This window comes from Vespa velutina, chromosome 18 (genome assembly GCF_912470025.1).
Source record: "Vespa velutina chromosome 18, iVesVel2.1, whole genome shotgun sequence".
NCBI lineage: Eukaryota > Metazoa > Arthropoda > Insecta > Hymenoptera > Vespidae > Vespa > Vespa velutina.
Window position 1 is genome coordinate 3,435,221 of NC_062205.1, and position 16,415 is coordinate 3,451,635.

The 16,415-nt window shown below is 33.7% G+C and overlaps 2 protein-coding genes across 8 annotated transcripts in view; one reads left to right on the forward strand and one right to left on the reverse strand.

The window, feature by feature from the left end:
* The window catches only part of LOC124955424 (lachesin-like), a 135,781-nt gene that overhangs the window by 58,893 nt on the left and 60,473 nt on the right, over positions 1-16,415 (reverse strand). For 5 of the 6 annotated variants that reach the window (XM_047509860.1, XM_047509853.1, XM_047509857.1 and 2 more), the window contains exon 2: positions 7,624-7,679. In XM_047509860.1, coding sequence (XP_047365816.1) covers positions 7,624-7,679 — 56 coding nt within the window. Of the gene's footprint in view, positions 1-7,623; positions 7,680-8,225; positions 8,313-16,415 lie in introns of those variants that run through there. The other variant, XM_047509856.1, reaches the window with a different exon arrangement.
* LOC124955422 (4-coumarate--CoA ligase 1-like) overlaps positions 1-16,415 on the forward strand; it is a 136,907-nt gene that overhangs the window by 48,475 nt on the left and 72,017 nt on the right. The gene's annotated exons all lie outside the window — the stretch shown is intronic.

Genomic DNA, 16,415 nt, shown 5'->3' on the forward strand with positions numbered 1-16,415 from the left:
GTAACTAACCCAAACGACTTCCTTCTTTTACTTTTTTTGTTTTTTACTTTTTTTTTTTCTTTTTTTCTTTTTTTTTTTTCTTTATACTTCTCTTTATTTTTCTATCCTCGGACGACCAGTAGATAGTAGAGTCTTTATAAGAAAATGAAATCGATTGTAATAAAGCAAACGTTTTTGCTTGGAATATAAAAATTTATCAACTTATCATTTTTTTTCTTCGTCAAGAAAATAAAAAAAGATAGATACGATCTTCCGATATAATGCTTCGCTAGAGAGAGAAAGAGAGAGAAAGAGAAAAAGAAAAGAACTGTAATGGAACGTCATCAAATGCTCGTTCAATTTCCATTATTCTTGCACATTGTTGGTGCTATTTGATAAATGACATTCGATTATTAACAACATTGTTAGAAAATATTATGTCGTGTCGATTAGTTACGAAGTTTAAATATTCGATTTTTTTGATTTTACAAAATCGAAATAAGCGTGAAGAAAAACTATCGAATAATTGTCAGCTCGATCGTTAACTTTAATGATGCGAAATAATAATTGGAAACGTTATAGAACGAATCAGATTTGTATAAATGTACCTAACATTTTTTTATCATTAACAAAGAGTATCGCCATTTTTTTTTTCTTTTTTTACCACTCATTTCTTTTTTCAACTGGTTACGACGAAATTGCTATGGCGTTTCGATTTTCTCTCTCTCTCTCTCTCGCTCTCTCTTTAAATTTACAGGGATCTACGAGCGGTCGCGAAGCGTTTAATAAAATCGCCCGTGAGTTAGCAGAGTCCATTTAAGCCGAGACAACGAATTACCGGAAGGCCGGAGATAGTATTGACCGCAGGACGACAACGAAAGAGCATTCGAGCTCGTTCGATCGGCTCTTTCAACACTATTCCTTTTTTTTTTCTTTTTTTGTTTGTTTTTTTATTTGTTTCTACCCATGGAACTAAAGCCATTTACACAATGAAAACGTTTGGATATTCGACGGTCCTATTCCGTTAAGGCATAACCATTGTTAATTAATATGAAATACACAGCTGCCAAAGTCATTTCTATATTCTGATCTCTCACTTTTCGACTTTCCATTTTCTTTCTTTATTTTCCTTTCTTTTTCTTCTTATAACGTGAACGAACGAACGAACGAACGAACGAACGAACGATCATACGGAGATTATTGATTAAACGATTTAACGATTGCTAGAGAGAGATACGTCAATCGTAGAATCATTCATTCGAAAAAGCAATAAATTTAAGTGACATTGAAATTCAATCTTACATCTCGCAATTAATACGTTTAATATGTTTCGTTTTTTTTTCTCTCTCTTTTTTTTTTTTTTTTAATCGTTAAAACAATTGATTTTTTATCGATAATTTTTTTCATGTAATTATTGAATTTTGTTTCGCGAGGGAGAACGATTCGTATTACTTTTATTTCGTACAAATGAATTAACGAACAAATGGACGATCGAACGGACGAACGAATGACCGAATGCACGAACGAACGAACGAACGAACGAATGAACGAACTAATGTTAAATCGTAATTTATCTGGAGCTAATTAACGTAGAATAAATGAATGTGAGCTCATTGTCGTAATATCTCGCAGTATAAAAAAATTTGATCGTACGACGGATTCTTATATACATCGTCAAAATTTCATTTATACCACTTTCTATTCTCTTCTTTTTTCTTTGTTTGTTTTTTTTTTCTTTTTTTTTTCTTACAAACTCATCGATAAATCAACCTTAAGCGAGCCCTTTGAATCGCTTTTTTCGGACGACCATTATCGGACGAAAAAATGTAGAGAGAATTAAAAAAGCAAAGGATTATAAAAAGAAGAGCTGCAAGAAGGAGGAGAAGAATCAATGGATTTCGTTCGAACAATGGATTCACGCGCTTCGAATCACAGTGATATCGTCGTTAGAGAAACGGAGAAGGGCAGGAAAAAAGATGCGAAAATCGAATGATTACCTTTTCATTTTTCCATTGAGTATTTGAAAGCTCCGTCGATATTCTTTCGTAGACGATTGCGATAAAAATGACGAGGAAAATCGTAATCATGCCATTACATTTATAATCGAATTAAATTGAATGAATCATCTCGATAATTTCTTTTAAATAAAAAAAGAACGTTCGAAAAATCTTTTGAAAAAAATCGACGGTCCAAACGAATTTAATAATATCCATGATTGGTTCTAGCAAGTAATTTGCATGTTGCAATTAGAATTGGCGTGAATAAAAAAAAGAAAGAAAAAAAAAAAAAAAAGGCAAGAACAAAATGGATTTCGTTCCTCAAGCAAACGATATTTTAAATAAATCTAAGTTATCTTCTCACTTTTGAATTACTGTCGTTCTTTAAGATGGAATTCCAATAATAAAAAGAAGAAATGAAAAAGTCAGAGAGAAAGAGAGACAAAGTTTAAGTCGTAACGGCACTCAAATCGGGAAAAAAGCATGTCAGATACTTCGAGGCAAAGAAGAAGAAAAATGAAGGAACCGTAAGGTTAGAGGTAAGTCTTAAAAGCATGTGCGTTGAACATTCTTGAAAAAGTGCAAAAAAGGAAAGGGAAAAAAGAGAAAAGAAAAGAAGAAAAAAAAAAAAAAAAGAAAAATAAATTCGATTTCCCATCTTTGCCAGTAGACTCGAAAAATATCAGTGAAAATATATGAGACTACCGGAAGAGAAGAAGAATTCTCGTTGGCTCGTCGATCTCGGTATATTGGTGCTACGTCGAACAGCTCGGCTTTTCCTTTGCAAAATGAAACCCGTTTCCTTTGACCTCGCGTAACGTGTCTATACGATGATTTACGCAACTCGGATTTATCTTAACACCAGAACTACCAATTCCATCAAAATGATTAGGGATTTTATATTTTACAATATTTTGCGATAAAATATGATATCATAATTTCATGACAAAAGTGTTGATATTATATAATTTATTTTTATAAGATCTATTAGATCGAAAGTAATAAGAAAAAAATTATTCTCTCTTTTTTCTCGAGTGTTCATAAAGTTTGATTTATAAAAGAGATCGTAAAAGATTACAATGAGGAGAGTAGTTAAGCAAAAATTTCAGACAAATTCGAAAGAACATTTTGAATACATCTACTTGAACAAGTCACTCATCCTTCACACGGATATATTATATTATACGTGGTATGTGTATATATATATATATATAAGTATGGGATCGAACGATAGTAGTAGGTAAGAAAGATGTACGAATAACGTTGGATACATCTGGTCGACTAGTTGCAAAAGTACAATACCTATGTACGTGTATATATATATACAATGTATATACTGGATATATATATATATATATATATCGTTTTACTGGAAAATGTTCGTACTCCGACATTTATATTCTCGTATATTACCAGCACTTCACCCTCTCGTAGTCACTTCCCTTCATGGTATAAAATCTCGAACACCGTGGACTTCGTATAACGATCTTAATCGAGACTACACGGACGGAAGTGTGGAGCTAACCTAGATTTCTCAGTAATTTACGACCTGTTTCTAGTTACCCGACCTTTCTTTTACGATAGAACAGTAATGTCAATGAACATTCTAAGATGCATATCAGATTTTACCATTATTTCAATTTATCGCGTAAAAATTTGATAGTTTATTAAACGAAATAATTTATACAGGAAAATACACACACACACACACACACACACACACATATATATATATATATATATATCTATATATAAGCGAGAAGATTTTTTTTTAATCGAGAACTTGCTCGTATTTTTGTAGAAAATAAAAGAAAATAAGTGAAAAAGAACATTGAGAAAAAAGGGAAGAGTAAGAGAGGCGATTCGAAAGATGGGGAAAAGGGGAAATTTTTCCTCCGAAATTCGACGATAAAAGAAAGAGGAAAGGAAGGGTGGGAAGAATGAGAAAAAGAACAATCGGACGAGAATGAGAATCGGACGAGTAAAGAGAGAACTAAAACGAGAGAGAAAATACTTACAAAAAAATAGAGCGAGTAATAGACAGTAATTGAGTGTAACGGCAAATAACCCGAGGAAAACTCGTACGGAACTTTTAATTCGGTCGTTAAGTCGAACGAAAACTACCGAGGTATATGTATATGATTATGTGTGTGCGTACGTGCGTGTGTGTGTGTATATGTGTATGTGAGAGAGAGAGAGAGAGAAACGTAGAAAACTCATACGCATACGTACACGAACGTACACATGTGTATAATAAAAGAATATCCCAACATGTCGTCGGGGGTTCTTACTGAATGAATTAAATTCCCTCGTTTTCCCTCCCAAATACTCTCCGATCTCGAAAGAGAACTTCTCGCGACTGTTTCTAGTACTTTTCAAATAGAATTTCAATCGAGTCGATATACATTGAACGAAAAAAAGAGAACAATGTATATTCTATGTTTTATTTATTATTATATCAAAAAGTTTTCATTCAGATCATTAAATTCTACGAGCATATCGAATCGAGAAGGAAAAGGTTATTAAATACATACGTATATGTTTTTTTGATATTATACGACCAAAAATGGCATAGAAATCGAATTGTTAAAACAACAATCGTATAATAGAGAAAAAGTTATCAAAATTTTACAACTTTAAACTTATATTCTCTATTCAAAGTTATATATACAAAGTTATAAACCTATTTCGTATCAATTTTTTTTTTTTTTTTTTTTTTTTTTTTTTTTTTTTTATGCTCGAGTTGTACCTCGATCTTTTTTCTTTTTTTTTTTTTTTATTGAAACGTGCATTATCGTACTTTTGAAAATTTTTTTCAAGAACGAATTAACAATTTTGTTGTTTAAACAATTTTTTTTTTCTCTCTATACGTCATTGGTTATTTATCGTATATATTTATCATTAAGTATTATAGTGCCCTTTACATTTGGATGCAATTCTCCTCTATTTACGTATACAAATAAAGAGGTTTTACGAGGCAATAGTAAAACAGTATGAATAACATTGAACATTCTAAGCGCATTAATGTGTTCATTCTTGTACCGAATTCAATGACAATGAGTAGTAAATTCATGAAAGAGAAAAAAAGAGAGAGAGAGAGAGAGAGGGAGAGAGAAATCTGCAAACATTTACGTAAATACTAGTATATTATTTGTACGATCCATATATATATATATATATATATATATATATATATATATATATATATGTATATATATAAATTTATACATGGGAAAATATGCATATACATTTGTATATATGTACAGTTATTTGTGTATGTATACTGGTATGTATATTTGCCGAATATGCAGACGCTTGATATTACAAGCTGGAGGAATCAAATTTCCGTTACTTCGATCCAGGGTTTGGCCTGATCCTATCACCTTACTGACATCTACAATACCGTAGTTTAGGTATCTATAGGGTGTTACCTTTAAATTACTTCGTTCAACATCCGTTTCTCTCTGTTTTATTACTTGCAATGGAAAAAATATAAAATGATAATCATTTAAATGGAACATTTAAGCCGGAATCTTTTTTCAATTTAAAGAACAAATGAAGAAAGTTTATTTTACATTTATATTACACTGTACGTACAATAAACATACGTGAGTAATAAACGAAATAATTTATATGATTTTTATATGGTTTTTAGTTAGAGACATTGGTTTCTCCCTTGAAACCACATATACATATTCCGATCTCTTTTTTTGCAATATATTCATAATAAAAAGCAAAAAAGAAGAAAAAGTAGCAATAGTTTTGTAACTAAAAGTTACAGAGACGTTAGTTGATCGGTTCAATTTTAAAGTGTAAAATATGACGTCCGCGCTATTGGCTCGCATCAATCTGTCTTTTAATTATTTCCTTTGTTTCCTTTGAAAATTCATCGTCCCGATAGAAAATTGTTTGCCATGGGAAACATATCGGATGACGTGTCAGAACAAAACGATAACATGGACATGAAAATTTTTACAAAGCACCGAACACGGTCAGGTGAGTTTGGAAAATTGTGTTTTGTCATATGGAGAAAAGCTTTTTATTATAGTATAAATTGTGAAATAAGAAATAGAAAAAAAGGAAAAGGGATAACAAGAAATAAATTTATATATGTTGTTTCGACTATATGTGAATTAAAAACGATTAAGATATTAACAATTCTTTGTTGTAATGATTACAAAAAGTTTGTACATGTATGTATAAATAGATCGGTGTTTCTCCATCGAAAGAAACATTTACGGGCACGATTTACGTTTCTTTTCTTTTTTTTTTTTTTTTTTCTTTTTTTATCTGACATAAGCATTTTCACTCTGATAACGTACGTATGCATGTCATTTCTATGTTACAATGTTCTATCAAGAGGAAAGCGTTTTGGAAAAAAAAAAAAAAAAAAAAAAAAAATCAAGGGAATAATAATTAAAAATCGTAGAACGAATTCATAGGTGACGTTAAAGTGAGAAAGTATAACACGAATAACGTGAAACAACGTGGTGAATATTCAAAGAATTGTTGAATTAAAGGGGAATAAAAAGGAGAAGAGAAAAAGGAAAAAAGCAAATCGATAAAAATATAGAGATTGAAAGGTAAACAGCACTCTGCGATGCTATTCGTAAATCGAGTTCCATGCATCGCAAAAGACACAATAGGACACCACGTATATAGGTATGTAGGTATATCTACGAATTCCGATAGTTTCTCTAGCGTAAACGTGACTGCCAGTACGTACAATCACGAATGCACGACCCGTCGCGATACTAGTTCCAAAGCTCACAGCTTTCTCTCACTCTCTTTCTCTTTGTACTGTCATACTCACCCTCTCTCTCCCTCTCTCTCTCTCTCTCTCTCTCTCTCTCTCTCTCTCTCTCTCTCCTTCTCACTTTTTTACTCTTACCGATTTATCCTCCTTATCGCGAGAAAACACACGAAGAATTCTAACATTTTATATTCGACTTCTTCTTCGTGTTTATAAATCTCAAATTTGTAAAAAGTTTTAAACAATTCAAAGAAATTATTATTAATCGCATAATTACGCAACAATGTATCGTAATGGTTTTAATTAATCGTTGAAATTCAAATAAATATTATAAACTCCGATCGGTTGCAATGACTTATTTATCGAAAATCAAATATTAGTTTTATCAAGACAACATCGACCGTGATAGGAAATTGGATCCGGAAATCGCGAGTTGTTGCGGGGGAAATGATAAAGGGAAAAAGTATATAAAAGAGATGCAAATCGAAGAAGATCAGAAGATCATCGTTGGAAATATCGAATACAAGAGGAAAAGTTATACTCTGTAATCACCAAAAGTAAATTGCTTGAGATTTTTCTAACATGGAATAGAGAAAGGATCGATATTTTATTGTAAAATATAGAAAAGAGAAGATGGAAAGATATGAAACAAAAGAGAATTTTCTTAGAGAATCTCTTTCGAGATTGAACTTAGGCATCGATTCTTATACACTTTGATTGTTATCGGTTAAAAATATTCTAACTTTCGTAGAACGATTTTTAGATTTCTACATTTGTTTTTTTTTCTTTCTTTTCAACTTTTCCTTACAACTTTTTAGAACTTCGAAATTTGAGGGATTACACATTTACACATTTAAAAAGATATAAAATAATTATAAATATATAAATAAATACCTTGTAACTTCGTTGAAAAGTCAATCTCGTGTCTGGCCTCGATTATATACGTGGCCCTGAAACGAACGAAATAAAGAACTTTAAACAAATTCGATAAATAATATCTATTATTGGTATGATACAACAATCGTTCTTTTCTTAAGAAACGTATATTGTTCGGACTGTCGTTGAACATATAATGTTTACCTTGTACATTACTCTTTCTTTGTATGTATGTTTGTGTGTGAATTGTGTCTATACACAATTTTAAGTCACCCTGTATACAAAGGAGAACTCGCTCGTCCGTCGTACGTGTCAGAGAGCGTAAGCAGTGTCGGAAAGAGCGAGAAGAACGGAAAACGATAGGAAGCGAGAGGTTGAGAGAGAGAGAGAGAGAGAGAGAGAGAGAAAGAGAGAATGCTGCAACCGGCCGGAGAATGACACGGACAGAGTGCAGCAATTTCGTGCAATACCGCCGGAATACCGGGCGTTTCGGGAATGCGGATCAGCATTTTCCAGCCTCTCTTACTCTCTCTTTTCCTCTTTCTCTCATTCTTTCTTTCCTTCCTTCTTCCTTTCTTCTTTCTTTCCTTTCTTTCATTCTTTCTCTTTCTTTCCTCTACCTTTATTTCATTCCATTTCCTTCTCTCTACATTTCCACCAAGCTAGATGTCTCGAGCACCTTTTTCGCAATGTTCTTCCTTCACCCTGGGGAACGTTCGTTCCGCATTCTTTTACCGTTGTTACGTCGCACGAGGATGCGAGAAAGCAAAGGAACCAAGAAAGGGTATCCAAGCAAGTGGCCGTTTAGTATTATTTTCCCGACCGATCTTCTCTCGTCTTCGTTTTTTCACGTAAACTAACAGCCAAGCGAACATTCGAAACAATTCAGAGATGCGTTCGTAGACAAACCTGAGAACATTCGTTTCATCCAATCCGATCAATCTAATGGATTCTTATTGAAACCTTTCCAATGTTCTTGATATACGGAAACGAAAATGATCTATGATCTTTCTATTTCCTAATCGACGATTTATAGAGCTTTATCTTTAAACGTTGTTTAATAATTGCACCCTTAGATATGTATATACATGCTTTCTTTGAAATAAGAAAGATCTCATGGACGGTGATATTAAAAAGTGTGACGTGGAAAGGAAGAAAAAGAAAAGATTGGAGGAAATAGAAAGAGAAAAGGAAAAGCGAAGAAAAGGAAAAGAAGGATGTACAAGAATTTTTCAGTCGGAAAAATTGTTCGGGAGGGAACAAGTTTTTTCTCTCGATCGACTTACATTCTCCTAAATTTTTTTCCATCCCTCCTTCCCTCCTCATACTTCTATCCCAGCCGCATTTTTCTCTAGGGTTCTCGCGCCTCTAGCGCGCGTTCAGAAGTGAAACGCTTCGCTCGCTTTTCAACGAACGAAACTTTCTCGCGAAAAACTTTTCGCCTATTCGTCGGGAGTCCGAGAGAGAGAGAGAGAGAGAGAGAGAGAGAAGGGAAAGTAAAGGTAGGATAGCAGGACGCGAAGGGAAGGAGCGAACCGGGCCGCATCGAAATAATTATCAGCGGCAAGCGCGTCGATAATTCGCAAACTATGTGAGTAGAGAGCTCCGTTCAATGGCTTCCTGAACGACCATTGTCCGAAGGAATATCCGGAGCTCCGGGTGTATATCCATCGACTGCTCGAACGCCTCGAGGAATTCTCGATAATCCGGATAATACGCGGAGAAGGTTTTCTAACGAGAATCAAAGTTTTCTAATGGGACACGAAATAAGCCCTTATTTACAATTGTCCATCAAATTTTCTTTTTTTTTTTTTCTTTTTCTTCTTTTTAAGAAAAATACATGTGAAAGATTCGACCATTACATTAGACATTTTGCATTCTCCCCTTTTCTTTCATATTATATTATCATATAATATTTTTCTACATCGACGTAGACATTTTCAATCCTTTAAAATAATAATACTAGCTTATTGATATTCGATGAATTGAGAGAAAAAAGAAATTGATAAAAATCAATCGACATATATTATCGATTGATATATCTTACCATTTTTCTACGAATTAATTCATTAAACAATATCAATTTTGAATGGATCAAAGAGTACTCGATGAAAAAGCGAAATATTTCGAAACGATCTTGATTGGAAAATAGTAGAATTCTCCAACAAATATTCGTTACGAGTAATAATTTGAAATTGTAAAATCGATACGACTTTAGCGGAATTCACCGAGCTAATTCCACTTCGCGTTTCTCTCTCATTACTTAACGAGCTTTAAGAATTCTTAAAATATTTAATAAAATCCTTCCCGCGGACGTCCCCTACTCTCATTGCGTTCGTTATTCTTTTCAACGCCCTCCATTATTAAATATTCGAACACCTCGGAGAATTTTTAAAAGCCCGAAGTTGATCGATCTTATTATCATTGCAAGAAGATAAGAAATACTCTTTCGACTTATTCCTTTTTATTCTTCGAATAATTTAAAACAATAAAAACGTTAAAATAATTCTCGCTATTTTTCTATGTTAATTTATTACATAGCAATTAATATTATATTAAATATTATTTGAGTTGCTTTTTCGCATTTCCAATGGCTGAATTTTTGCAAAATATGCACACAGAAAGAGAACTCACTATAATGAGGAAAAGTATGCATATGCGCTCGAACGATAAAAAATATATACATACATATATATATATATATATGTATATATACCTACATATATTTGTGATATAAATGAAAAAAAAGAAAAAAGGCAAAAAAGAAAGAGAAAGAGAAAGAGAGAGAGAGAGAGAGAGAGAGAGAGAGAGAACTTTATATAGCGTTCTATGCTGTTCAGGGAATAAAAGATACAAATTCAGGGCATCGGTACATTGAGAGTCTCTCTCCTAAGATCGAAATAAAGCTTCTCGAATACAAAGGCTCGCAACATTCTCAAAGAAACTCTCGCGAAAAGAAAAGGAGAAGAAAGAGAAGGAACAAATGGAATTGAAGAATTTCATTTCTATCAAAAAGTTATAGCGGTAGAATGCTTTTCGCAATGATGATTACGTACAACGTACGAGGGGAAAAAAAAAAAAAAGAAAAATAAATAAATGAACTTGTAAAAACATCTCGCAAAAATCGATCTCGATTAGTTGTAAAAAAAAAAAAAAAAAAAAAAAAAAAGAAAGAAAAGAAATAGAAAGAGAAAAAAGAGAAAAGAAAAAAGAAATATTAAAGAAAGATAGTATTAAAATGGATACAGAGTTAGATTCAAATACGGAGTTGCTTCGAAAGTTTGTGTAAATAAAAGTTAGAGACAAGCATCAAAGTAGAGAGCCACCGAGAGATGTTGCTCGTGACTATGATGGTTTCTCTACTTGCGGATCGAAATAAAATGTTTGATATACAAAGTGAAATGAACAGTGGTGTCGCGAGAGACCGGACGTTTTGGTCACATCGGAAATTCGAAACTTTATGTTACATTCGAGTTTTCTGTCGTGTAATCCTCACGAGATAAAAAGAAAGAGAGAGAAAGAGAGAGAGAGAGAGAGAGAGAGAGAGAGAGAAAAGGACAAATAGAAATAGAGATAAAAGGATGTTCGATAACAAAGACATAAAAAACTGAAAATATAGTATAGCCATATTGATGGTGACCAAACATAAACTGATCGAGAGAGGAACAAACAAGATTATTAAAAGCTCGAAAGAGAAATACGATAAGAAAATAAAAGATAAATAATTTTATTGATACGTAATTCGATTATACTTTACTACAAAAGAAAATGGATAAAGTTAAAGGAAAAAAGAGAGAGAGAGAGAGAGAGAGAGAGAGAGAGACAGAGAGGAGAGAGATAAAAAGAGAGAGGAATGCGTGTTAATCGAGAAACGACAACGAAGAAAATTCTTAAGGAAATCTTTACGATCTCGGAAAAGGGGACGTTCTGGAAGAAACAAAGCATTCACTGGAAGCTTTCACCGGCGTAATAATTTGAAATACATTCGGAAACGCTTAAGAAGTGTTTTAACGTCGACTCCGGAGTCCGAGTACTCTCATTAAACTACTTCAACGCTGCCCGTTGGAAACATTGAATTCACGAAGAAAATAAAGGCTAGAGGGAGAGGAAGAACGTACAACTAGTCTCTCCTCTCTCTTTCTCTCTCTCTCTCTCTCTCTCTCTCTTTTAGCTTTCTCGAGGATCGCAAAAGCAAGCGAGAGAAGGTATACGTACGTAGAGAAGTGAAAATCAAATTCGTGAAATACGAAATAACGGGTCGTTGGGCGCTCTGCAATGTGACTTCATGGTAGTTTATGTCACGATGCAACACATACACATACACACATGCATACAGACAGAATGAGAGGGAGAGAGAGAGAGATATGTAAATGTGTTAGTATGATCGCATCTCCTTTTCTCACAAAGCTTAGCGAGAGTAACGAAGTAAGAGAAAAGGGTGAAGAGGTGAAAGGAAGAGAGAGAGAGAGAGAGAGGAGAAACTTTGTGGTGCAGCTCTGAATTCTCCATACGTGGCTATCGTAAACACTCAGAGTCGGTGAGCTCGCTCGAAATTTCCCGCGGAAAACGGCTCGGAAAGGTGGAAATCGGACGACGAGGACCGGAACGACACGAATGTTCGCGTTCCCCGAATTATTTCACCCCTCGTGGTACTAAGCCACGAGGGATATCGAGCGTGAATTCCATCGAGACTTTCGAATATTCGGAGATCGTTTAGGAGAATTCTAATAAGTCGAGAGCTTTTTAATCAAATTCCAAAGTTCGATTTAAACAACGAAGTTATCGTATAATTAGAAAATTCATGTTATTTAATTAATCGGCTAAATAGATTTCTTCTTTCTAATAAAAATTGCTTTGAGATAATTGAATTTATATTTACATTTATTTATGATGCTTTTGTTATTCAATTATTATTATGAAAATTTTTAATTATCAAATATATCAAGTATTAATTGCGATTATTAGTTTTGTGTAAAAATTTGTTTTTTCTTTTTTTTTTTTTTTTTCTTTTGCTTTTGTAATAACTCGTCGCAAAGGATCGTACGGATAAATCAATTTGAAAAATATTAGTAACGACAGAAAAGAGACGTCAAAGGGACTTTCGGAGATCGGAAACAAGATGGTCCTCCTCCTACTCGAATTTATTTCACGTTTCGTTTTGGACAGACGACGAGGACGACTTTTCTAGTGTATCGATCACGTCGACAGATTTATCGTCGACGTGATCGACGCGGCAATTCGGAAAACGGAAATGGCACCAGTTACACTCGCTACCGTCACTTCCTACTTCGTCGTGTCGTGTAAGAGTGAAAGAGAAAGAGATGTAGAAATGTGCGAGAGGGAAGGAGACGTGAAAGGATAAAAAAAAAAAGCTTTGAAATGATATTTCTACACATCGAATACGGCAAAATTTACTTTATGAGTTTATGTAATATTAATAATAAAAAAATGATGAAAAATGTGAAGCTTAGTTGTACAATGGTATTAACAATATGGACCATCGTACAAAAGGATAATTGTGGAAGATCAAAGAATTATCATCGTCGACTGTATTACAAATGTAAAGTATTTTTTAACGTGGACTTTAAGTACGTAAAGTTTTCTCTTTCACTCTCTCTCTCTCTCTCTCTCTCTCTCTCTCTCTCTCTCTCGTTCAGAAATAGTAAGAGATTTGTCAATGGGGAACAAGGATATTAGCATAAATCTTTCAGGTTTGAAAAGGTAATTCGTACCGTTATAAATGTAAAATCTATTCATACTAAGTCCAACAGACGAACGGCTCGAGACTAGCAGCCAGTCAAGTTGTATGGCACTTGTTCATATGCACGAAAATGTAGAAATGTATGCGTATGAATATACGCTATGTACATGTTTAAGACGAAGTGGCGAATCACGGTATACTCTCGGTAACACCGAGTGCGTCAAGAGACTCTTTCGCAAATGAATTTAACGAATGCAATTAAAATCATGTGGTAGTTAGAAAGAGCAAACGAGGGAATGTTGCATTCGACTACTTTGTGCTGAAGAAAAGGAAAAGGGAAAGAGACAAATAAAAAAGAAAACAAGACAAGAAGAAAGAAACAAAGGATAAAGATAAAAGAAAATAATAAAAGCGAAAGGGACGACGAATTCTCGTCGTCTTACTCGCGATTAAAACTTGTTTCGTATCACCATTAAGATAAATTAGTCGAGACAACTTCTTGCAAATTTTCCCTCTCGATCTTCCTCGAGTCCTTCAACTTTTAGAGCGATGGGTGTCACGCTCTTTTGAAAATGCAAATAATCTTTAATTGAAATTTAATTTTCCTTATAGTAACAAACGACGTCCGTTGTTGAAAATCGAATCATTTAAAGGCTCTATGGGAGGGCACTCAAACGAGGGTAATTCGAAATGTTTTAAGAAACTAAAAATTCCAGGTACGAATAGGGGAAACCGGCCGAATGGTCGTTCATAAAAAAGAAAAGGAAAAAAAAAAGAAAAAATAAAAGAAAAAAAAAAGAGAAAAAAAATCAGATTATCATCCCAGGACGTACGTGTCAGAAGCAGCGAATTCTTCTTGGAGGGATGCTTAATCCGAGCCTGCCATCGTGTTTCATGCGGATTAAATCCTCCTACCACCTTGGAGATGTATAATTCCACCCCTAATCCAGCTAAATTTCAGAGAGAGAGAGAGAGAGAGAGAGAGAGAAATTTTCGTATTAAACATTGCTCGTGCACGCTCCAATCTCACCTTTTTCCCTTGGTTTCTTACAAAACGGTGTGTGTACACGAGGGACAGAGAGAAAGGGACAGATGGACGGAGAAAAAAGCGGCAGAGTGAGGCAGTTCAAAAGAGAAAAGTTGAAAAGAGATAGGTACACCATCATCTTCGTGACGTCGCATACATATGCGACAAATTTTATCACCGTATCATTTTACGAGCATTTACATATTCTTAAATAAAGTTTCCGATTCAATTTTATTCATTCGTCGATTGCAAGGAAAAAAGAAAAAATGTTCAACTTACGTTTATCGAAGAGATATTTTTAAATATATTTCTTTTTCTTTTTTCTTCAGTCCAAAAAACAAAACGCGTATGCGTGTGTGTGTGTGTGTGTGTGTGTGTGTTATACGTATATATTTAGTTTTATTGTCATCGTGAATAAGCGAAAGAGCAATTAAATTTCGAAAAATAGATAAGATCGATGATTAAAAAAATATAATTATTATCATCCCATGATCGAACAGTTTATACGTTTATGTTACTATCGTATTTAATATAAACGGCAAAAGGACTATTAAAATTCATCGTACACTGGTTCATAACGATTATCATAATAAATTACATTGGAAATGCTATTGGGTGGACGATTGTTCCAATAAACGCTCGATGAATATGCATAGCCATTGGACGACTAATCTATGGGATAGGAAATAGAAAATGTTTGAACGATTCGTCCAGATGGTAGGATTATTATCGCGAAGATAATAATCGTTGATCTGTTCTACGAGTAGTCCCGACTGAAATTCATGAAAATTCTATTTTTTTGATGAATGCTCATGGACTCGCTCGTATGTACGCTTACAAAGTGTAAACGTTCTATCTTCTAACTACGAATAATTACTCTCTTGAAGAGAACTACTGAAAGTGCATCGTGTGCAAGCGCGAAAATCGTCGCCATTTTTACGATGACCCTGGCTAATATGGACTATGTGTTTCCATGGTACGTGACGTCGCAAAAATTTTCCTCCGTTCATCCTTTTGTTTCTTTTCTACTCTTTTTTTTCTTCTTTTCTCTTTTTTCTATCTTTTTTTCTTTGATAGAGAGTGGCAAAGAGAAAGAGGAAGAGAGAGAGAGAGAGAGAGAGAGAGAGAAGAGAGGAAACACGAGCGTTCTATGACATTATGTTAAGCACAGTTGTTACTAGGACAGAAGGACAAAGTTACGAACTTTGTGAACTTTAATGTTCTCTTGTTTCCTTGGGAGACCACTTTTAGATCTTTTTTTTTATATATTCTTATCTATAGGAAGAAATGAAAAAAAAAAAAAGAAAAATAAAGGAACAAGAACATACACACACATACATACGACGTGTTATATATACATCATTTAGTATCGCTATAGGTAGTTCGAAAAAAAAGGAAAACAAGTTTGTTATAACAGATGTACGGATTTATTTTTCTAATTTACGAATATAATATTATATATATGTTATAGTACTTTTTTTTTTTAATACAATTGGCTTTACGTTTCCTTTCAATATATTGAATATAATCGTATAAAGTATAGTAATTGCATACGTTACCATTGTTGAAAAATAAATATCGTGTCTATTTAAATTTAATTATCTTTTAATATCAGTTTAAAAGATGGAGATTTAATGGAACATTTTTCACGATCGCTTTTAACACCCTTAACACCTTTTAACAAGCTGGTTGGCCTCTTTAGTTCGCTACAATTTTCTCCAACTTTTATCTCGTGCAAGAACGATCCTTCTGTTACAGAAGAGGAAGTAAAAGGACGTTCGTACGGTATCACGGCTTTAGAATTTTTTCAACACCTTGACCATGTACGCGTTATAGCGCGATTATATCGCTTAAAAACTGTGATGACTATCATCGAATAATGCATCAAAGGAAAAACTGAAGGAACTTCAGATACGCAAAACTTTCAAGTCTCTATCCATGTACAAAGGGCCCGAAGGTTAATTTCTAGTTTCATTGCGACACTATCACGAGCTCCTAACTTTGGAATTGCTCGTTGGTATGCGAAATGCATGCAAGGCATCGAAAGAAGCATATTTAAACTAATATATTACATGCTGCTAG